Here is a 25,201-nt window from a genome sequence, read left to right as displayed (position 1 = left end):
GATTTGCATCCATCTGCCTTACTATTCATCCAGACAAGCATTTTCTCGTACACTGCCACTTCTGGAAGGCCTTCTGGGTAGAATTACGAAGAACGATACTGAAACAAAACCCTGCTGAATTTTTACCTAATTTTTTTTGCTAGTCTAAGCTTAGGTTTTGGACAATTTTGAGCTAAACCACCTGAAAACCTAATGGGTCAGGATGGATGACTATCTTAAACAAGCTAAGACCAGAATCAGGCTGGTTTAAATGGGTTTTTGCAGCAGGGAAAGTTCATGCGCGTTGTATACTGTGCATTCAGTCACGCAGGTTTAATTCTTGGGGGTTTAGCACAAATCCCTGACCCTTAGTATGAGCAATAATAATAGCGATGCTTATCTTAGAAAGCGCCACTGATTAAAATACTCTGACGCTCAATAACTTGACTTCCTGGAACAGAGAGTATCTGAACCCGTTCTGAAGGTTGCTCTTAATGAGCGCACTCGCTTGGCACAGATATCACTGGAAGTGTGTAATGGTTTTAATTTGCTCCTCTTAGTAATCCTGTGCTCATGTGAAAGCTTTTTAAATGATTTTCCTCCAGTCCAGTGGAGATTTGGGTCAGTCATCTCAGTTCAGACTCCTCCATATTCCCCTGCTAATTTCTCAGCAGTTTTACAGACTACTGCAGGTGAGACATTTACAGTGGGGAGGACGGCATAAGGTTTTGATTTGGGCCTGGAACAGCTGCCAAATAGAGGCAGTAAGATAATCTAGGAACCGTTTTCATGATTAAGCATACCATAAACAAGAGAGAAATGCATTGCCAAACTAGATTCTAATCTCTTTGAAGTAAATTCTTATTTTTAGCAATCACACAATGGTTTTCATTCTATCACAGAACGACTGTTGTGGGTCCAGTTTCAAAGTATCTTCCCCAACACTGTATATGGCTTGGCTATGATGAAGAACAGCTATCTGTTGAGTTCCATCACACACCTTTGGCGAATGCCAGACCTCCGGCTTTCACATCAGTGATATGAAGCTGCTGGCCTCCATTCTCCTCTACTACTGCCACTGAGAAACCTGGAAAAGATAAAACGAGAGATAAACAACTGAAAAAGGAACAAAGAACAGGAATAAAAACAGAAATAAACTAAACAGCATTGTTACCGTAGCCAATGGCACAGGACTCATCTCTGTCAAATTGGATGACTTTGTTTGTCTTGCGACAAATTTCAATTTCTTTGAACAGCTGAACAAAGGAAGAGAGAGAGAAAGAGTCATATTGCACTCTTAGGATGTACAGTTAATTTACAGTATGACAGCAGAAAGAGCTCATACATCATGGAAAATGTCTTAGTCTGCTGAAATTCATGGCATAGATATGCTAAATAAAAACCAGCCCATTCTCAAGAGAGCCTGAGACAAAACGGAGGCTTTGATCATTTCAGGGAGAAATAAAGTAAGAGAAAGTTAAGTCTCTACTGAGAGAAAGCGAAAAGATGAGAGGAGACATTGAAAACACAAAGATTATCTGTCATCTTAGAAGAGCAACCGTGAAAAAAAAGCAAAGTAAATTAGCTTTTGAGGTTGCACATTCGTTGCAGAGGTGGTTTTCCCCAGACTCCACAAACACACACACACACGGATAGAAGAACTATTCAGAGTGCATTATGCAGTACATGCATCTTCTACATAATTCATAACATATGCAGCAGCCTCAAAGCTGTCGGAGAGTTTAGACTCGCTTTAACCTACATTGCAGTCAGAACTTTAAAACTTTATACTATCTGCGGCACATTGCAGAGCCGTCACAGTCTAATAAATTCACCCCACGCTGAGTCTGTGACCGCTAGGTGCTCTTAGCTGTCCAGGAAACGCTGTGGCCGCTGACAGGCTCTCTTCGTTGGACTCACCAGGTCACAGAGGTCCTCCTCTGGCTTGGGGACATACAATTGCAATTGATTGTCGACAAGGAACTTCAACCGTATATAGTGCTTGGAAAGATCCAGTCTGTGAGCCTGTGAAGTAAAAAAACAAGTTTGTATGGTTGTAATCACTTTCTTATTAGTATTGGTGTCTTTATACACTAAAAATAAATAATGTGTAAAAATGAAACTTGTTAGACTAAGTAGTTGGCAAATTATGCATTGTTTTTATAGAGCACGGGCTGCAAGGATTGCGCATTAATGATCCCTTAAATGGCAGCTCACTGTGGTCTGTATGATCACTCAGCAGGAAAGATGGGGGATGGATAACATGGCTCTAGCCCTCAAGAGAAATCTGAGGTTATGAGCCTCGTTCAGACCCCTGTGCCTTTCATATAAAAGTAGTGAACTCAATGACCTCATCAAAAAACGTTTTCTTTGTCCCAATGGACCAGATAGGACATGAACTTGCAGCTGTTTATCGGTTCATAACATGCTATCATAGTCAAAGTTTTAAGTTTGAGGAGAACCAGGAAATATTGTACATAGTAAATTATAATATACTATATTATATTAACACTAAATATAAATATATAATAAAACATAAACAAGAGAAAAAGGTCATGAAATATTGTTTTATTGAAATATATATATTAAGAAAGAAGAAGAAAGTGGAGACTGTGAGATGACATGACATATATTTGACTAGAGAATGCTTCAACTGACCAATTAGAATAAGGTATTCCAAAGAGCTGTATAAAAAGAAAGACTAACAAATGAGGAAGTCTAAATAAATATCGAGAAACTATTTACATTCAGCAATAAAAGTCAGCATTTAATCTGTGCTGTTACTTACGACCATCTTAAAATGCTTTAAAAAATTGTCCATGACAGAGGATGTTAACTTTATGTTCTCCAGTGTGAATTGGTTAATATTTTATTTCAGGGCTTGACAGAAAACCATTTCTGGGATTTAGTGTGGCCACTTAATCGCAGGATAATTTATTTATATTTCTTTATGTTTCATGCTACTCTGCTTCAGACTATCTAAAGAGATGCATGTAGATGACCAATAAATTGAAATACTGGACAGAGTAACTGTTGTGTGATTGCTTCACTGGCATTCAAGTTTGAATAAGACGTGGTGCGTTATCTACATAAATGCTTAAAGACATATTTACAAGAAGTGTGGATAAGAGCATTCTAGAAACACTCCGTGGTGGCAGAGGCTGAAAACAGACAAGGAAAGAGGCAGAGAGCTACTACAGCAGAATGATAACAGGAAGATAACCGCAAGAAGAAATAATTCACTGACACTTTAGCAGTTTGCCTTGGGAAATGGAAAGTTCTAGCACTTTCTCAACAAATCCAGCATCAAAGGAGGGGTGGGCAAGTTTCGTGTTTTCAGGAAATGTGTTACATGAGATGTTAGCCATGGATGAATCATAAGATTACTCTGCTTTGATGATATTAAAGTGTGTTTTAGGTATTACATTTCCTCTTCATCGTTGCAGATGGGCTGCAAGATGACTGTATGGTGAAACTGTGACCTTGTTTGTGAAAGAACCAAATGGCACAGCTGACATATCTGTAGCTAACGTGTGCTAACACCATGACAAAAGATGACAAGCAGGACAACAAAATCAATTATGTGTGAACTACTTTTTCAATAATCATGTATAATATTTCTAAGGCAACGTTCAAGTAGGTGTGGCTATACATGCTCATTTTGCGACAATAATATAGGCTGATGCGACATTGAAACATGTCGCTGTTGAGACATTGTTGTTCAACATGAAACTACGAGAGGAATTATATTAGAAGAAAGCATGGTTAAAATAAATAAGATAAGGATGCAGCATCCAGTTACTTGCCTCTGGGAACTTCAGTTTGACAGGATTCAAGGTAATCTATTTGATTTGAAAAGTTTTATTTGCGAGTACACATGACATTTACCCTGCACAGTGTCTCCAGGGCCTCCATGGCCGTCTCGCCCGGTTGTATGATAGCCAACACAGGTCGATCGTCAGGTAAAGAGACCCAGGACGGCCTGAGGTAGTCGGGCACCCAAACTTCACTGTCCGTCTTGTGTTGGGGGAGGCTTTTCACCGAACCCTCTTGGTCCTTCTGCTAAAACAATTTAAAAAAAAAGTTTTTTAATGTGCTTAATGTCAACTTGAAATGGTTTTCACAACCCATTTAATGTATATAATGTGATGTATTTAAGAGTGAAGAAATTTAGGGACATACTGCTAAGCAAACTACCAATAACATCAATTAATTTTATTTTTAAATAATAACCAAGCTGACAGTAGATATCTATATATATATTATATTACAGTATACTATATTTTATGGCTTATTTGACTTTACTGATACCGATATGACTGCAGAAATATTGTGCAATCCTGAAAAAAGTAAGACAGAACTTGATTTCAACCACCTGGGAATATATTTAATTTTTTACAATTACACGGCCTGTTTTACTTATCGTACCGATGCCGATATGACTGCCGATATATTGCCCAATCCTAAAATGAAGGATGTAACTTGATTTCATCCATTGGGAATTGCTTGGATTGATTGGTTAACATTAACCAATAGCCTACACATCTTAAATGATGTGACTCAAAAGGAAAAATCGGCAATAATGAAGATAAGTGATAATTTTTGCACAACAACACCAAAAACGTGTATTAAGAAAGTAAACAGCGTAAATTTCATGTTGATGAATACTAAAATGCATTAGACCGGTGATTACCACAAGACAATATTACAAAACCTCTGAATGCAGATTTACTGAGGTGTCAGTTTCCAGGTTATATTTGCACAAATTGGGCTTATCACATTTAAGCAGGGCTGTCTGGATCGATGCAGCAGACAATGTGATGATATCTAATCTGATACTAATTAACTTCGCATCCAAGCCCAGCAATGTGCAAGGCAAGCCCAGTGCAATACTCAGCGCCTCTGTCTGACAACGGCGCTGTTAGACGTCTGGCGGGTGATCGATGGGCTGAAGTGTACCGGCTGGGAAGTGCATTGTGGGTCTTTCGGGGGCTCTTGGGTCTGTCAGCGGGTCTGGCCCTCTGTCAGTGACGGCATGCTGCCTGGCTCAGATAGCTTATCCCACACTATCGGGTGACAGCCTAGCACCCTCCCCTTCCCCTCAACAATCTGCCCACAGAGTAGCTGCGATGGTGGTCCCACATCATGGAGAGACAGCAAGCCCACACATGGTGAAGGAGAGCGGGAAATGGGTCAGAGGGACTTAAACACACTCACAAACTGGCAGACACATGCAGACAATACATTAAACACTCCAACATTCTGTCACTCATTCAACTCGCACACATGCACTCCCCTCCCAAAACACCCGCCATCTGCCTCCTCTCCTGGCTGTTAATGGACGTGCCGGGTGGGAGAGGAGCCTGGGCCTCCCGCCGCTTCTCTCAGAGGGCCTGCAGCCCAGCTTGGGTGACTCAACTCTCTCTCTAGCTCTTTCCAGTTCCCATTGGGAGATCCACACAGCATTTACATCTCGGTTCTTATGCGTTCTGCCTTTGACAGTATTCTCTTTGAGAGTGTTAATTGTGTAAAGCATGCTGAGATCCTCGTCATCCTCACCAGTGTTTCCTTTCCAGTGTCCTCAATCATGTGCTCGAGATTCCTCTTAACTGGGTCTTCCCCGTCTACGAACACCTTAGGTTGAGACAAAACAACTAGTTGAGACGAATTTGGAGTATTATCTGCGAAATAGCATGTTATGGATGTTTCAAGGGAGGATAAGATCATGAACCTTCAGTCTCACCATAAATGTGTGAGATGATTCGAAGGTATTTGAATGTACTTATACCACATACAAACTTACAATCGCAAATTGTATGCAAAATAAACAGTGATTTGTTCTATTGAGCACATGTAAAATATGCCATAAACAGACTGTAGCAGATGTCTAGCAGATGTGAACCTGTTTAATGCTGGGTCTGCCTTTGGTTTTCTTTTTTGAGGTAGTGTCCAGACCCCATAGAGAGGAGAAACGGCTCTTCCGTTTACTGGAGGAACGAGACAGGGCTTGGGTACGTTTCCGAATTCCCCCATCCGTCCTCGCTGCCACCTGTGCAACACAAACACGCAGACAGAAAGGCAATAAACATCTAAGAGTATCAAGCACATGTGATGGTAGTTTTAAAACATTTAGCATTTGTTGCTATGGAGTAAATCTTTAAAGGGGCAGATCACCCCAAAAAATAATGTGAATGTATGGGAAAATGCAGCGTAAACATTATTCAAAATGTCTCCTTTTGTGTAAATAAGTTTTTTTTGTGTGTGGACTAATCCTTTAAATGTTTCACCAATCCCATGATTAGTGAGATCTACAATTAGTATCAAACTTTTAAACAACACACAAATGTTTTATTTATAGGAAATAACTCTTGATGGTTGTTCACACCAAGAACAATAACTATACAGTTTTAATAATCAGTCAGTCAGAATCCTCCCAACTTTACAGAGCTCGAGCGGCAGACAACATAACTGCAGTTTCATGCCTGTAATAAACAGAATGTTAATGTCAGTTGGTGTGGATGCTAAAATAGTTATTTTTATAATTATCATTCTTGGTATGAACAGGCCTTTACTCTACCTAAATGTTTTAGCCTTCATTGATTTCAAACAGCCTCAGTGACACTGTGAGAAAATATCAAGAAAGAGAGGGGAAAAAAACATCCCTTTGCCTTTAGGCTTCAAATAAAGATCAGTGATGGGAAAAAATCTGACACCATGACTCATTTCAGAAGAAGTACACACATAAACTGCCATGGTGTGGAGCTGTCCTATTCACACACCCCGACACAAAACCACATTTCTGGGATAATAAACGTTAGTGCCACAGAAGCCATAAAGGATTTCCTCAGTAATCAGTCTGTATGGAGGATTTCCCATAAGCATAAAACCTTGGTAGTTCTTCATCTGCAGTACAGTGTCTAAAGTCAAAACCCCGTGGCTTGCTTTATAATAGAGAAGAAACAAGAAAGGAAATTGTATAAATACATTTAAGGTTTAAGGCAGTGATTAGAGATGATGCTTTTAAAAAAACAAGCTTTTAAGGGGAAAATACAAAAACTTCTCCCTTTTTCATTATTTAAAAAGTCAAGGATTTTCTGTCACATTTGGTTTCATTTACAAGGAACTCAATGAGTTACGCAATAAAATGGGAGTTGCTTTTCTACACCACACTGTGATGCCTGAGGTGAGGCGGTCATACAGCTGCATGTTACGCCATTCTGTACGTTCTCTGCTGAACCACAGGAATGACAAAAACACGATGATGACAGCCTGTTTTGTTATGCAGTTTCTGTAAAGACTTAGGCCAAGAACAGGCTGGCAGGCAGCTCAGAGCTCACTGGGCTCTTGTGGAGTGGATTAAAATTAAGAGGATGTTAAGTAAACGTGTGAATGAGAAAAGACGTGTGTGAAACAGAGAGAAAGAGAGAATTATGCACTGATACTGAGTGTGTTTTGGTGTTTTGAGCATGGAGGTTTGTATGTGTGCATTTCCTACCAGGGCATGAAAGGATGATACTGAAAAAATGCCAAGACGACCCATAGACAATTTGGTGGGGCGGGAAGCAACAGCAAGTAGGCGTTTTGGATTTGGAAGCTCGCCGCCCTGCAGGCTGGACAGGTAACAGCGATACCGGAACATGTCCATATGAAACTGCTCCAAATTCTGCTCCCAGAGGAATATCTGAACAAAAGGAAAGAAAGATTTAAGTTTTTTTTAAACTTTATTAGTACTTTATAATGCTCTGCACTTTATATTTTCTGCATTCGCACACTGATGCCCTTAAGCTGCTGACTATTAGAGTGTGGGCAGTGTTTTTAATAGGGTTTTGTTTACTGGAGGTGGATGCTGGGATAAATCATTAGTCAGCAGGCCTCCTCCAAGCCAGCATGACCTGAGTCTATTCAGAGACCATGGAGGAGTATGCAAACCTCCACACCAACAGACAAGTACATCACAAATAAGTGAATAGACACGCATTTACACACTCATCTTTTATGTAAGTAAAATCAAATCACATGTCAGTCAGAGATTAGTTTAGAAGCCACATAAAAAAACAATAAGATACTCGCACAAATATACAGTAGCATCACAAAAACACCAAATCTTTGTGTGCTAGTTAATAAAGTAAACCCGCATTAATGCCCGGTTTCACAGACAAGGCTTAAAGGTGTAGCAAGCGATTTCTGAGAATCACTGTTGATACTTTAAATTGATACTTTCACCAAAGTAAACACGCCTCTACCCAAAAGGATCACACCCCTACATTGATAGCTCCGCCCCCAAATTCACAAACACGCTATGCAGCACACACAACTCCCTTCTCATGAGTGGACACGCCCTTACTGCTGATTGGCTACAAGTGTGTTTTGGTGCTCAGTCCGATCTTCTTTCAACAGCGTTTCTCAGAAATTGCTTACTGTACCTTTAAGCCTTGTCCCAGACTAAAATGCATGTTTGAGCTGTTTTAACTGAAAGCGACGCCTACTGACATATCTTAAAAAATGTCAGTGCCCTTGTTTTGTCTCAAGATGCACACCAGTAATGTATTTTCTAAGACATGGTAATAAAAAGCTACTTAAATGTCCTATTTTAACCAATGTCTACTCCTGACTTGATCTAAGCCCTGTCTGTGAAACCAAGGGTAAGAGTTTTAAGGTGAAGCTTTAATTTTATTTAATGTTTAAAGATTTTTATTAACTGGCTCAACCAATGGCATGAGTTTGATATTTCTTTTAAATTTGCATATGTGGCCTGTGCATACCTGCTCCAGGATAGTCTTCCTCTTCTTCCCATCAGTGACGGCAGAGAGCTGCATTTCACCCATCTTCTTCATTTTCTCATCCATGTCGATCTTCTGTTCAAGCTTCTTGATCTCAGAACGCAACAATCGTACCGTGTCCTCGCGGTGGTGCTGACGGGCGACGACCGCAGCGCAGGCTGAGTGGATGGCGGTTATCCAGTTTTCCAGCTCTGTTTGACCTGATGTCTAAAATGAAGCAGATCAGACCATTACATCCTCACTATAGGAAGCCCACTGGCATTTTGCCTACAATGGGGAAAACAGTATCTAAAAATTCCAGATATATATGGTTATACATCACTATTGACATCATGATTTTATCGCATAAAACAAGCGTAAAATATTGCAACTCTCACTTTACATGTACAAAGGGGAGTAAAACATGAGAACACTTTAAAAGTGAATATAAAATATATCTTTAGGCATGTTCTTTTTCTAAAGAGACTTCAGTAGATTAAAGTTCACAGAGAAGAAAGTAGGAATCTTTATTTTAAAAGAAGTCCACGGCCGTGGCTCTCCTGAAACAACAAGATACTTTCAGTGCTAAAAAAATTATATTAATAACCAAATGACAGTCACATAGATTTGACTGTCAAGCCCGACTACTTAACCTTTAAGAATGTCACATGGTAAGTAGGATGCTGTCACCTGTCATGGAATAAAATGCCACTGAGATCTACAGAAATTTAGAAATGTCATTCAGCAGTTTTGAATGAAACAGTGGACCATGTGTATTGAAGTCGTACAATTCTATAAATCATAAATGTATGGACAGAAAGCTCGCCAAGGGTTTCAAATGCTACCCTGAAAAATTCAAGATTTTAAAAGTAACTGGAATCACATTAATATTAGTCTTTTGAGATTTTTCCAGACTTACCTGGAATAGAAAGGCGTCTCCCAGTGCATTGCTCAGACAAAACACAAAGTCTTTCTTGGGATGTTCTGGTACAGCCTGGACAATGCTGTTCTCCACCCAGACTGCATGTTTGTGAATGCTGTTGTGGTCAATCCCTGAACGTCCATCCGTTTCGTAGAAAAACAGAGTGCATCCTGGGAGAATAAGTTGAGAAGGAAGATCATAAAATATGTGACTGGAAATGTAATACAAGTTTCAGGATCTTGATTCATCTACATGAAGCAGAACTGGGGTGATTATTTGCTCCCCACAATTGTCATCATAAGAAGATGAACAGCTGTGCAAAGGATGTTGTCGGTGATAATTATATTTGAAGCGTATGGGACGAGCTGCATTAGATTTAATTGATGGCAAAAGGTTTGTAGAAAACTCTTTATATAACTTGATTATGGTTCTGACACAAAGGATGATCAGTAATGTATAGTATACTATTTTGTGTTTATTTACAATAGCAACTGCTGAAAGAAATTTCTCTGAACATTAAATTATATTGTTATTGAAAAGTCATGGTAAAGGTACAAACATCAAACAGCAAGAATCAAAAGCTCAGAGTTAGAAAATAAAAGTATTAGGGTTTGTTGTAATAAGCCCGATGTGAAATAGCAAGTGCAGGATATTTAATAACTGAAGCAGGGTCAACGAGTTTAAAAAGAAAAGATCAAGTAGAACGATTTGTATTGTGGGACAGAATACCCAGTGAAGTGCGCTCTGTTGTATACTGTACATTTGATCAAATGTAGGAGGACATCCAGCTGTACAATGCACAGTATACACAATATACTGCAGAGATAGTAAGAGCAATATTCTATTCTAAACATAGCTTGTATCTCACCTTTGAGTGACACCCAGTACTGCTTCCACTTCCTTTTTGCTGCTGACTCCACCCTCTTATTCTTTTTGTGCACTAAGAAGTTCTTCACAGCCAGTATGCCGGCCTTCCGCACAGTGCCCTGCACCGTGCTAAGTAGAATGTCTGAGGGGTAAACGGAGCTTAGCGTTCCACTGCTCCTTTCATCGCTGGCAGCCGAACCGGCTTCCTCGAGGCATTCCCGCGTCTGTCTGGAGTTCAAGTCCAGCTCGTGACGAAAGTTCTCGTACACGCCTTGATCTCCACCAGCTTGACGTTCACGGTCTCCTCCACCTCCGCTGCTACTGCCACTGTCGCTTCCCGCGAAGATGCTTCCGCTAGCAGTGGAGTAGACAGAGAAGGACGCAGACATGGCCTTGCAACGGCGCGAGGAGCGCTCGATCTCAGCTGCACCACCGTCAATACCACTGTCTCCATACTCGCTGCCCTCACAAGCTGTGATATCCTACACACACAGACCAGGTTAATCCAGATAAAAGATGACTCTCCCTCTACGGTGACAGTACTTCATATGGGACATCCTCCAAACAAGAATTCCTTCTCAGAAATTTATCCCAAATAATAGTTAGACAATTCATAGAAATTGTAATGGAAACTAACTTCCATCGAGCTGCTAAACGGCTCTTCTTTCTTTCCTCTTTTGACATACACAAAGGAAGAGACTAATGTAATCTGTACTTGTTCTCAACTTGTTCACCAGTGCACGAAAGAGGAACAGAAAGAGGAAGACATTCTAAGGAGAAGGGGCAGCTTTTGTTGGCCCTTTGATAACACAGAAACACTGCAGTTCCACCCAGGTATATTATTTATTTATTGTTTTAAAAACACTGCTGTCCAAAGTAGCTGCCAAAGGTTTGAAAATGAAAGTTGTGTTTGAAGTGTCCCCTGAGACCTTTCAAAATTGGAAGCTCTTTGACAAGCAAAGACAGTTCAGATCAAATCAAATATGACCAAATATGAAAGTCAAAATCAGAATTTGATTTTAAAGATTCTGAAGGGTTTTTATCTTTCACATTTTACTAGACCTGAAAGTTATATAAAAAAATGTCCTCAGAGAATCCAATAAGCTCTTTATTCAGTTCTTGATTGTTGCACTTTAGCAACAAGGTTCTAAATAAATGGACGACACTACTTGGCAGGTATGGAAGTATGCAAAGTGCACATGATTTATAACAGTCTTTATTTTGAGAGGATGTGAAAAAAACATTTGTCAGAGGAATAACTTACATGTGTTGTTTGCGCACGCCGTCCCTGCATACGTGAGCAGATGGTAGCCTGATGATTGGACAGTCCTTCAGACAGGCAGTGAGAACGACGACAAGGAAGAGTGTACGCTCCATATCCGTTCCCTTCCTCCTCCGCAGGAGACAAGATCTCGCCATTCTTTGCGTTTCCCTCCGTCCTCTCAGGATTGTGACCATTATAGAGATGGTGGGAGCCACGAAGAGGTAACCTCTGTGTGCAAAGTTCATCTAAAGAGTTGGCTCTCTCTCCTGAGTGAGTCTCGAGAGTCCGTGGGCTGGAGGTGCGACGCCGTCCTCCACAGTTGGCAAAGCTTTTGTCCTCATCCTCATTTGTCCCTATAATCTCCTCTGTGCTTGTCAGATGCTCTTGGCTTAGATCCGACATGGAGAACTCCATGGAATCCTCTCTCCACATGTCTGCAGATTTGGAGCGCTTCTTCTTGAAGCTGCCACCTTCCCGAGGACCGTCTCTGGTCCTCTGCAGGTATGTGTCCTCACCTGTGAAAAGTACATCATCATCACAACCGTCTGGCACCACTGTGTCCATCTCAACTCCATCTTCGGAGCCAGGCGTGGTGGTGGGATCCGCCAAGTTGTTGTGGAAGGACATCGGCCGCAAGTTCATGGCCATCCGGTCCACCCAAATGGTGCCCCCAAAGCCCTCCAAAGCATCTGTCTCATTGAAGGGTTCCAGGCCATTTTCACTTAAGGACTGTGGGATGGAAGGGGTGCTGCTAGATTTAGTGCTGGTCTCAGAGTTGCGGTGTTCAGCCTTGCTGGTTGAGGCATGACGCGATCGTCGAGACTGCTTGTTAGAGATGCGAAGTGATCGGGACGTGTGCTTTCGTGAGAGGTGGCTCTGCCCCTCACTGTAGTAGGTCTGGCCTCCATTTTGGCTCTCCACATTTCCCATGGTTTAACGTCTGTGAAAGACACAACATGGGTTAGATATAGGACATGTCACTACCTACAGATGAAGTTAAGACCCACCAAACACTAGCAAGATGTCTGTATGCCTGTGACATTTCAAAGATAGGCAAACATCACATTCTTCTTAAGATGCTATCTAGAGACCATAAAAGAGTCACGGCAGCTCTAAAGCAGCATACCTACTAGATCCAACTCCTATGTAAGGCGGTACGTTTTAAGAACTATTACAGCTGCGAAAGAGAAAGCAACATAATGAAAGAGGATGTACCTACAGAACAGAAATTCAGTCTCTAAATACCACCTCTAAAAGTGAGAGCTGAATTGCATGTGATCAGAATCTAACACCAGAAATATCTCTGACGCACACAAAGACACAAGAGAGTGAGCGAAGGAGTGGGATGTGAAACCTCTCAACCCCCTGTGTTGAGAACATCAGTGGATTTTTAAAATGACCTCCATTAGAGAGTTCACGCAATGTGTTTCTCGGTTACAACCTCTTGAAATTGTTGGAACGGTTCAATTAGGGTAAAATTCAGATAAATTAGTTCTAAGAAAGAAAAAGGAATTAGTTATAAGAATCAATTTCTTACCTTTTAAGGATTTTTTTTTTATGGAATCACTTTGGTATGTAAAAAATAATTGTAGGAGAATAATCATGAGAGATATTTATCTGTTCAAAAACTTATAGAAGCAGCATTTTAAGGCATCATAGACACACTCCCAACACGAAGGCTATCCGAGAAGGTAAGTTAATAATGCTGCCTCATAATTGCTTGTGATACCTAGTTTGCACAAGCAATTATAGCCAGTCCCATAATGTTCCCATTCCAATTCCCATTGTGACAAGCTTCGGGAAAAACTAAATTCAAGATGTTGGGCTAGCTAGGCGGAAGAAATGTTAATTATAAACCTACATGTTTAATTATTTTATTCAATTTATACTTCGGAAAGTAAATAAAATGTAACATTTTACCCAATATCTGTGTGTGTTTTTATGCAATTTACATGCTAATAGCAAACTTTGTTGAACTTAATTGCTGCAATTGGCAGCAAGGCAGCTTATAGGTTTTGAGCTGCCTAAAAAACACAATTCTATTGTGTTAGCACATGACATCTTATATATATATATAAGATCAGCAACAGTACCTGAGGCAGAAACAGTGGATCAGAAGCATTTCCAGACGGCAATGCTCTTATTTATTGACCTCATGGTCCTGATCAGCCCTACAGCAGTTTTCCCTGAAAAAGAAATATAACACTCATTTTAAACAAAGGAACAGAGGAAGATTAAGTTCAGACACAAGAATAGTTTGGATTTCTGTTCATAAATAAGACCACTTATACAACATTCACACACCTTCCCTGCTGCACAAGAGGAAGAATTTTCTGATTCGTCTCAGTTCCTTAAGAAGCCAACAATACAGTAATTACGTCAGAAGATCAAGGCTACCCAGCAGTAGTCTTAAAGCTGAACCCAGTTATATGTTCTTCAATGCCAATCTGACCTAATTTCTACTAATCCAGAGAGAAGAGCAGAGAGAAAGCCTCATCTCCATACTGCAGCAGGTATAAATATTAGAAGATTCAATATGAGAAGGTTCAGACTACACGCTGCATTTTACGAATTAGCTTCAGAATGACACGGTCACTGCTCCAGTAACCAGGGGATAGAAATAGAGGAAGAGGATAAAGAAAAGATAAAGAGTAAAATTTGCATATTGGATCCATTTAAACTTATATAGGAGGTACTCAAGCCATATCTAGAAGCCAAAATATCATTGAGACTTGGGATGGGCTCTTTTGACTTGGTTCAGAAAATAGCAACCCCCTTTAGATCACCTTAGCAGCCAACCAAAACACCCTAGTATTGTGCTGGCGAGTTAACATTGGTAAGGACCGCACAAATCTTGTTTTTACTGTAAAAATGTAGTGTCTTCTTATGTGCCTGTGTTGTTTCTCGCTGCCAGAGGGTTTGTGATACAAACAGTGTGCGTAACAGAAGCGTGTGTGTGAATGCGTTTGTTGAGGTCAGTGTGTATTTCTCTGGATCAACGAGACCTTAAGGCCAATAACGTGAGAGATAGAGACCCATCTGACGCACTCTATCCTCAGGACGACAGTCTGGTGTATGCGTTTGTTCGTGTACATCAGAGAAGTGATAGAAAAACTCTGCACTGCAGTAAGTCTACTCAACCTTGCTGTAGACTTACATAAACTAGAGTTGACCCCATTTTTCACTGCATTTCACTTTTTTGCAGCTCTGCCCTCCCCTTCTATATCTCTGCTCCTCCTTCCTTTCCATGTCCCCTCCTTCATACTACTACCATTAGATTCATCCTCCACAAGATATTTAGTCTTTTATATCAGCAATTCAAATGTGAAGTTTACTGGGGTGTGGAATAGAGGACCAAACTCGGATGTGAAAAAAGCATCTCCAGTAGTATTCCGATTTCTGATTACCCAGTATAGATATTTTTTTAAAAACATTTTGAGTTCCCATTTCATGCTATTGGGAATTCGTAATTAGGCGCGTTCAAGTCACTTTGGTCAGAGCAAGATGATGATACACTTTTTTCTAATAAATAAATAAACAAATAAATAAATAAATATATACTACTTCTATTAAACGTTGAATAAAGAATGTGTATCAGGCGTGTTTTTCCTTTTTATGTTTTTATTATGTATGAAGGTGCTGTAAATAGAATTGTTATATATTCTATTGTAATTGTACAATACTAACAACTTAACTAGTTTGATTGTTAAAATAGTAATTTCATACTTTTCAACCTATTTACCATCAACTATAGATGCATCCATTGTGTTCGCCATATTTTTTTCACTGACATGCCTCAAACTTGTAATTAGGACATTGTGGTGGTATTCATGTGTGTTCAACTCATAAATACAATCTTTCTTATATGAGTGCACTATTAACTTTTTTTGTAGACTGCAGTCTTTCGAGAATATAAGCTGTATGCAAATGACTCGAAATATGCTCAAGATGGCCGCCAAATTGCCTTAAAGGGACTTTCCACTGTTTCCCTTCTTAATGTGAGCTGTGACAGTATATAAACATATGTGTGCTAATCAAACACAGATCTGTTACCATCTGATCCGATCGCATTAAATATCAAATCTTCTGCTTCGAAATATTCTCAAGATGGAATATCTCAGCGGGGATCTACAGTTAAAATGTCATTGCAGTCATAACCAAAAGGTTAGCGAAAATCGATGAGAGAAACTGTGATCCCGCTGAGCAGAGCGGCAAACGTGAGTCAGCGAATGAACCGAGTGACCTTCTGCCCACTCTCTCCTTCCCTCCTACTTCTCACCTACATGATACTCGGATTCAGCAATAATAAAGTGTGATAAATCTCAGCATGACGATAACAGACCCCAAGCTAACGCAAACGCAAAATGTTGATCGCTATATGTAAAAATCTGAGTTATGAAGCTCATATATATATATATACAGTATATATATATATATATATATATATATATATATATATATATATATATATATATATTTATATTCTTGTTGTTTGTGAATGTGTTTTTGTCATCTTGGAGCAGGACGTCTCCTGCAGGGTAGAAGCAGGTGGAGAGGATGGAGGAAGGGTGTATGGTGGTGGAATAGCCTGCTGAGCCTTGTATAGTCTCACTGTGAATGTTTAATCACAGGCACTTAGGAGGACACCTCCTCCACTTCACTTCCCTCACTGTGAAGGATGTGCTAGCCTGAGCTCCGTTATTAAACCACACACACACACACACACACACACACACACACACACACACACACACACACACACACACACACACACACACACACACACACACACACACATACACACACACACACACACACACACACACACACACTCTGATCTTCTCTCAGCCTCCACACTGCTTATTCTCTTTTTTGTCTGTCTGTCTATCTATCTTTCAACCTGTTAGTATTTTTTCCTTCCTTCTTTGTCTTTAACATCACATTTTGTCTTTCCTCTTTTCATGTCACATTTCTTAATGTCATCCTTTCTTTCTTTCTCGTACCCATTCCCCCCCCCCCCCCCCCCCCCCGGTGAATGTTTTCTCCCCCCCCAGTCCCATCTGCAGAATGAAGCCAATGTTTGGCCGTGAGGAGGGTGTGCATTGTAATGGAATAATGAAACGGACTGACTCTACTGAACATCCCGTTCCCTCTCTCAGATAATCTTTTGTTTGAGCAAAAAGAGCGGCTGTGAAATAGATCACCAGCACGAGTCTAGTGTTAAAAAGCGAGATTTCAAACTTTGCTTTCTTTAGCTTCCTCCAGCTAGTTCACATTAACACATCCCTACAGGTAGCACAAAACACTCTCAATCTTTTAAAAATTCTTCATAAGGAATATAGAGATAAGAGTGGCTAGTAAAACTCTTCATAGTTCTGTAGCGCTCAGTAACTTCACTTTACTTAGCTCTCTCAAAACTGAGCAAACGGATATAGGGGGTGTGAAATGAATAATGTTCTTCGATACTAAATTAAAAAATGGAGCGAACATATCATTCCTGAAGTATAATCATCTGAAATTTCTCCATTTATCACATTATAAAGCACAGACAGGCCTGCTTGAGAAGAACTACTGCAAAATTGCACCCGCAAATAGACTCTGATAAGTCTGCAAACTTAACTCAATCAGATATTATAATATAAATATAAAAAAGCACTTGGATGCTCATCATTTATGATGGAAGAGAAGATAGATGTTCACTAGACAAATAAAAGCGAGGAGTGATGACTGCTGTAAGTGAGGGGGAAGCAAAACACAAATGCATTATTCTCGTTCCATAAACCTGCTCCCATTAGTCCAATACATAGTGTTTTGTTTCTGCTGCTGGTCTTTAAGGCCTGAGGCAAAGAGCAAGGTTTAAAATCTCCCCAAAGCCCAGCACTGCTGCACTGAGTTGAGGAAGACTACGGGGCTTTTAACTGCACACCCAGACAGAGAGAGTGAGCACAGGAGAGACTGGATTAGAAATGCTCCATTGTTCAGTCAGATGGAATCTATAATTTTGCATGTGCACAATCTACTCTTATTAGTATAATTGAGAGAGCGCAGACAAAGACACAAGCATAATCACTGCCAACACTGTGTTTGTCGGTCTCTACTGACAGATTACCTCATAGATAGTGCTGAGATATAGTATCAAATATATACGATATCATTTTGTATTAATGATATAAAAATAAAACAGTTTGGTGAAAAATGCTGTAACGTTATTTGGACATTAGTTTCCGAAAGATCATGCCGTTTTGTGCCCAGAAATTCATAGATTTTTTCCGTGCTTTTTTTTCCGTGCTGTTTTAACGAATCTGTTCTTTTGAATTATCCACTTTAAAGAATCAGATCATAAGTCATTTTGAACTCAAAACGGTACACTGAACTCTCTGTGAGCCTTTTTGCATATTATGAGTATAAATTCAATAATAATAATAAAAAAAGATTGGGTTTTGATTTTTTTTTTTTATAAATGAAAACTTTTTTACATTAAATTGATCAAAAGTTTTGATTGCTGTTGATGTTGTTCTTTTGAGATTTTTATTCATCACAAAAATATTAAGTAGCACATCTCTATTATATTGATAATACAAATAAATATTACTTGGGCACCAAATCAACATATTATAATTAATTCTGGAAGATGATGTGACACTGAAGTATGTTTTTTTTGTTTCACCCATTAGTTGATACTATCAATAACAACAGTATGTGATTATCAGAAAATTATGATTAATTATGGGACACTAGAATTCAGCAAAAATCTGAAAATGTTTCAGCAGAACTTTGTCACAGATTCTGTGTAAATGTTGCCATGGAATCATGAGTAGAGTCAATAACAAAATAGTATACAATGTCACTTTCATAATAATGAACTGGTTTCTGTTTACATTTACATTCACTGTCTCTTCAGACTGACTTGCAATAGAAAAGAAAACAACTTGTTTGTTGAACTCCCTGCCACAACGGCCACCAAATATTTTACACTTTTAACAGTCCCCACCCAGACACACTTCCCTCCAACAGCCAACCAACCCCCCACACCACACACACACACACACACACTCACACACACACACACACACACACACAAACACAAACACACGCATAAGCGCACACGCACAAGCACAAAACTTCTCAGGTATCAGATAATAATGGCTCCCTCCCTCAAGTTCTCTCTCTGTCTGCCCTGACATCTTTTTTCTTTTCCTTTTGTTTGGTGTGATCAATAGGCTCACTTCTTTTATTCTTTCTCTTTTATTCATCAACCACCTTGTTTGAACAAGGGAAAAACATTCTCTTTCTTCCCCTCTGCTCTTTTTTCGCTTCATTACAAGTTTAATTCTGCTTAGCCAACACACCTAAGAAATATTTTACTATAAAAGTGCTGAACTGAACTTGAGGTGAAAACCCAGCAGTTCATTTTCCAAACAGTGCTGATGGTGAAAATCTCATAGAGTGTGTTAGCTCTATAAATCCATTCCCACTGCAACAGTGTTGACCTTTTTCTTGTGCCTGTGAAACTAATTTAAGATCCCTTTAATAGTCCATCTACATTCATTGCTAATTGGTGCATGTCCCTTTTAACAATACCCTAAGCCCTGAACCCACTGAAACCCACCCTGCCCACAGGCGAATCTCCCCATTTCTCACATTCTTCCATTGATTCCCGACCAGGAATGACCAACTTAGCTTGAGATGAGAGGGACTTGAAAGCTGTAATGAAACGCCCTTGGGAATAATGGAAAATAAGAGGGAGTGACAGAGAACAAGAGAGAGACCGACAGTGAGAGAGGTTAAGAGTTTAAAGAGGAGACTTCACAAGAAGCTTATCACCACAGGTACTGAAGTATTCACATGTTTTTGTTACTCGTATGACAGATAACTGCATGAAAACGTTATGCACACCAGGATGGGAAGATTAACATCATCTTTTTCCAAGGAAGGAGGTAGAAAAACAAGCAGCTATAAAGATTCACATCAATGGAACATGAAAATACTGACCACATAACATGCTTTGATCATGTTTATCTAAAGTTTTACTATATATAATTTTTTTGGTAACTCCTCCGGTCCAATTCCTCACTAACTAGTTGCTTATTAGCATGCATATTTTATTAGTACTTATAAAGCAATGCCTTATCCTGCACGACCATATTCTACATCCCTTAATCCTATACCCAATACCTTAATACCTTACTATTAATAAGCAGTAATTATGAGTTTATTGAGGTAAAAGTCCTAGATAATACTTAGTTAATAGTAAGGATTGGACTCTAACCTAAGATTTAACCTTTTATTTTAAAATGATATCACAAATTTGTAAAAATTGTGAAATGTGTTAGTGCCTCAGTAAAAAAAAAAAAGCCACATGATAATCTTTCAAGTAAAATTCATGGGATATTCATTTCTATTTTAATCTATTCTCATCTTTATTTTATTTTATTTTTTAGCTTAGTTTAGTTTATTTTGTAACATGAACTCTTTTTTTGTAACAAGGGTCCATTTTATTAACAGGAAAATAATGTTGATTAACAAATACTAGTAATATATGTTATAGAGTATATAAATGTATATTTATCAATATTTTACTGTATTAAAAAATATAGTAGAGTAATTTAATATAAACATAACAAATATAAACAAAATTGAAACGTTTTCACTGATAAAAATGACTAAATTCTGAAAGCATGTCTTATGGCCAGCCCAACAGGGTCCTGCGGGGGTCATTTCCCGATCCCATCCCCCCTACGCTCCTCATTCTTTCCTGTCACCTCTGTCCTATCCATAACAGTGTCACAAAGCCCAGCCAAAATAAACCCTTTTTTCCTTATTTTAAGAACACACCTCATATTTAAACTACAATAGCTCAATCATTCATGTCCAACTACAAAAACTGTTAAATGTTTCTCCAGTGAGAGACAAAAGGAAGTCCTATCATATCCACAGCCTAACAGCATGGGTGACCATTTCCTTAAGACTAGTTCTGAAGATCTTCAAAGGACAGGAGATATTAACTGTCCATTAATCCAAATGAAGTGACAGGACTCCTCCCTCATGTCTCCGGGCTCCTGACCGTGCCTGTGTTCGGCAGAGCTCAATGAGCCGGTAATGAGTGGATGATGCTTTAAACGCAGACCACCGGTGTGTCTGACCCCCCATCAACCCGAGATTGCCTGTCTTGGTTTTTAGTGTGGCGTTATCATCATCATTTATGTTCGTATTCAGTTGCTTTTTCTATTAGCACATGAACAAATATGGCCAAACTAAAATTGTGACTCATTTTTCACACTTAACATCCTGTAGTGAGTAGTGCTAGTGCTAAAAATACTATAAGAAGGCCAATTTGTTCATAGCTTTTAATCTATAATGCGACTTTATTGGCAATCTGTTTGCCACCGGTCAAAGTGGAGAAGGATTGTGGTTACTTCCTCTGGGACCACCAGACCAGTTTCCTCTCTTTTGTTCAATAACGCACCATGACCTGGAATGCCGTGTTATCTAAGCCTTTGCAGACGTGTTAATGATAGAGTGATGACGAAAGAACAAAAAGGAGAGATTGATAATACACCAGGGTGACATCCCATGGTTATCTGTTTGATAAATTAAGAAGCCAAAATTAAGAGTGATTTCACACTATAACTTATGGCAGTCTTTAACACATCGGAGAGATGTGCAAAAATGTCATGTGTATTTTGGTGTTTGACGTCAAAGTCTGTATGAAAAAATGATTCAGGGATCGAACAAAGCTTGAAGTTACACTCTAATCCCATCATGCCATGCATACAGTAATCTACAACCACAGGTTGACATCAAGTAATAGTAGATTTGTGTTTGATTTTGTTCTCAAAATCCTCAGGGGGACCATTCAAATCTTTCTCTTTCAGAAGGCTGCTGACCTGAGGATGAAGTTGGATCAGGACTAGTCCTGTCGAGAGCCTAACATGTCTCAAACGAACCCCTCTAAGCAGTGCAATGGCCATACTGTATGCTCCTCAAAGGCTTTCTCATCTCCAACACAGAGCTTAGCATATCTCGTCTGCTGCTCTCATGCGACCCATTTAAACCTCTCGAAGGGGCAGACGAAATCTGTTGTTCCATAATCACGCCAATAAAGCCAACTGTGCCTGGCTGTGGGGAGCACATCTAGACTGCAGGGGACCAAAAACGCTTTCTCTCAATGTCTGAAGTCACGTTCATCACTCTGATCCGTGCTTTTGTTGATAGTTCCTTTGTGAAAAAAAAGACACGTGCAAAACTTGGAGATATTCCTGACAAACATTTTATTATTCTATTCTCCTCTTTTATAACATTTCATCCACAATTCCAATCTGTAGTTGTGTTGATAGTGAATTAGTAAAGCATTCAAGCAAAAATGCCGTGATTAATGACAACCATTTTACATCTCTTTTATTTTATTTGTATTGTATTATATTTGGTTACCGTCTGTTATTTAAGGGAAATATACATGGGAAAATAATGAATTATTCACTAAATTCTGATTGGATGAGCCACATTTAAAGGCATTGCAATATGCAAATAAACACACCTGTGACAACACATTCTATATTATTTTAACAGTAATAATAAATATAACTATCAGGGGAACATGTGTTTTTATAATCATTTTGCTATTGATGTAATTTCATACAAAGCAATAAGCCCTTGCGACCATGTGTTACAGTGATTTTACCTCTATACTTCACATCAAACTTAAGACCACCTCTTATCCGTGGTGAAATCACTGTAACGCAAGGCCTCTCATAGCTTATTGCTTTATTTTTTTCAGGTGTGTGTTCATCAGATTCATCATCATTGCAGAGACCCATGTCTATCCTTATGTTACACACCCACACACAATTCGTCGCCATCCTCCTAATTCATCTAGATGCACCGGTCATTATCAGGTTAGAGGCAGTGAAGTTGGGGGAAATGGAGTGTAAATGGGGCTAATTTGTGTCCTCTGTCTGGGGAAAATGGAGTGATGACATGCAGGAAGAGAAGAGGAGGAGGAGGAGGAGGACTGCAGATGGGTCCTCTCACTGATCAGAGGGGAAAATGTTTGGCTGAGGGGCTCACGATTTACACACTTCCAATGACACGCTTGAACAAAGAGTGCCAGTCTGGGGGAAAAGAGGGAGAGAGGGAGAAATGGGGAGGGCAAGAGACAAAAGGATGAATGCGGATGAATATGTCTGGATGCTGCTCTTTTCTTAAAATAACAAAAAAGAAAGAGACAACTTTAAAAACTTGTGTTGAGGTCATCCTGGAAACAGCACCCAATTTAAAATTTGTTCGCCTAATCTGACCTTTACACTGCAAGTATTCATGAGGCAACATAAACATCGAAGGCATTTCCATGTGTGCTGTGCAAGGCAATCAGTATTTGAAGGAAAGAGGGAGTGAAAATAGTGGATTCAGAAACAGCTGTAGACACTTATGTGTGATGTTACATACACGTCATGTCCTGATTGACCAAAAAAACTACAACTTGAGATCTGATCGTTCAAAAAATATATAAAATAAATAAAATAATCCAATTAAATTAAAGTTATTGTTATATTAATTCATTGCCATATATAAAAATTGCCGTTTTAATCAGATTTCAAACCACATCCAAATGGATCTTTTGGTTTGTAAAAATATTTTTTCTTCTTCTTTTTTTTGGACAACAAACAACTAAATGGATCTGAGATGGAGACTGAGTGACAAAAAAAAGTGCTTGTCTTCAATGCGTTTTATTATAGAGACAATCGTGAGGGATGTTGTGGGCCAGATTCAAACCTACGTTTTCCGTATGAGCACCACAGTACAACATGCCAAGCCATTCACTGACCGCAAGTCCAAGACACCAAAGTCATATTTCAGAGTGAAAAGACTCTGAAGTGCACAGTTTTTCTTATGTCTGGTCCACAGCACTGTGGCAATCTCAGGCTGAACTAAGCTTCAACGCACACATGGCCAGCTTAGGTTGAGTTTTGTAGAGAGAATGGCCACTAATGCTGACAGTTCACGCATCCAGAATGAGCACACGCACTGGGATTCCTGCTGCTGACAGTGAATGAGAGGTAGGATTAGGCTTTGGCTCGGAGCCCAAGGCTCTTCTCATCTGGCAGGAAGCCCCAATGGAAAGGAAAAGGGGTGGAGGAGGCACCAAAAGACACACCGGTGCTACAGCCCTTCCTCAGCACACCTGAGACCAACGGACAGAAACTTCTACAGCTGATGAGAACAATCTACAAGCCCTGACAGGTCTAGAGAGAGAGGAAATGAGTGTGTTGTGGCCTCAAGCCATCTTTTAATGCCTAAGAGACTTCATTTGAGAAGGAGGGGTAATCCTGAATGCCGGGATTCCGTCATTCTCTCATTCTTTGACTCTCTTATTCTTTTGCTTCTTTTTTGCACCTGCGTCAACAAGCAGAACCTCGCCAACAATGTGCTCCTTTAAGAAACGAAAGAAGAGAAAAAAAAGGGTAGGGAGTTGAAAGACTTGGGCCCTGAAAGGGCAGGAATGTCACACGCAAACAACAGAGAGACAGAAAAGATACAAAAGCAAAGACAGACAGAAAGGTCTTGAGAAGAATAGCTTTCAGAATATTAATTTATTTCATTTATGAACGTTTCATGTATCTCTTTAATTTTAAGGCTAATTTCAGGCTAATGCTGGATAAAGTCAAGAGAGATCTGACAAAACAAAACAAAATAAAAACAACGAGGATAAATAAGATTTTGTAATGAGGGATAAAATAAAAAAGCTAATAAAATAAAATAAAATATTGGTTCAATGCAACACAATAAAAATAAGAACAAGTTTGTAATGAGATCAAATAAAATATTGGTTAATTGAAAAAAACATAAGTTTACATTTGTAAAAAGAGATCAAATAAAACATAAAATCAAGTAAAAATTTAAATAATTGTTCATTGCAACAATAGAAATAAAAATAATTTTGAGATAAAATAACGGAAAAAAAATACTGCAATATATGGAAAAAAAGGTTTATTTTTCAACATTGCACCATTCTCTTATTTGACCTTTACAAGAAGTGGAACTACAAGAAGTGTTCATACCCTCTATGAACCTCTGGTTTGTGGTTATGGGTGAAGCATCACTAGATTTACCTCAGTGCTGGATGATATTTTTACGGTGGGAAGGCAATGAATCTTATCTCTTCATCGTGCGTGTGTGTGCTAGTGACACTCAGCCTTTACCAGAGAGATATAGAGCAGTTTCTAAAGAACACATATGCCATCGGCCAATCCACTACAAATCAATACCCCATTACTACATCAGTGCCAGACACTATTTAGTGAGTGAGAATTACTGCTGACCAACCTGTCTTTTAAAAACCACCTCCATCTCACACACATACGGGCAGTGCATGGCCAAAAAAGACTCACACTCACATACCCAACCATATAC

General features: G+C 39.3%; 1 protein-coding gene across 7 annotated transcripts in view; it reads right to left on the bottom strand.

Annotated features, from left to right (window-relative positions):
• Nucleotides 1–25,201, bottom strand: part of tiam1a (TIAM Rac1 associated GEF 1a) — a 74,079-nt gene that overhangs the window by 19,861 nt on the left and 29,017 nt on the right. For 3 of the 7 annotated variants that reach the window (XM_077242664.1, XM_077242665.1, XM_077242663.1), the window contains 12 exons: nt 13,885–13,977; nt 11,792–12,731; nt 10,529–11,009; nt 9,658–9,830; nt 8,742–8,966; nt 7,475–7,660; nt 5,882–6,028; nt 5,539–5,613; nt 3,868–4,041; nt 1,900–2,004; nt 1,154–1,235; nt 980–1,066 (listed from right to left, as the gene is read on the bottom strand). In XM_077242664.1, coding sequence (XP_077098779.1) covers nt 980–1,066; nt 1,154–1,235; nt 1,900–2,004; nt 3,868–4,041; nt 5,539–5,613; nt 5,882–6,028; nt 7,475–7,660; nt 8,742–8,966; nt 9,658–9,830; nt 10,529–11,009; nt 11,792–12,721 — 2,665 coding nt within the window. In that variant the 5' untranslated portion in view covers nt 12,722–12,731; nt 13,885–13,977. The remainder of the gene's footprint in view (nt 1–979; nt 1,067–1,153; nt 1,236–1,899; nt 2,005–3,867; nt 4,042–5,538; nt 5,614–5,881; nt 6,029–7,474; nt 7,661–8,741; nt 8,967–9,657; nt 9,831–10,528; nt 11,010–11,791; nt 12,732–13,884; nt 13,978–25,201) is intronic. The other 4 variants (XM_077242667.1, XM_077242668.1, XM_077242669.1 and 1 more) reach the window with 4 other exon arrangements.

This window comes from Siphateles boraxobius, unplaced genomic scaffold (genome assembly GCF_051911475.1).
Source record: "Siphateles boraxobius isolate OS27281-9 unplaced genomic scaffold, OSU_SipBor_1 25, whole genome shotgun sequence".
Taxonomy (NCBI): domain Eukaryota; kingdom Metazoa; phylum Chordata; class Actinopteri; order Cypriniformes; family Leuciscidae; genus Siphateles; species Siphateles boraxobius.
This window is presented reverse-complemented; position numbering and strand designations above follow the sequence as displayed.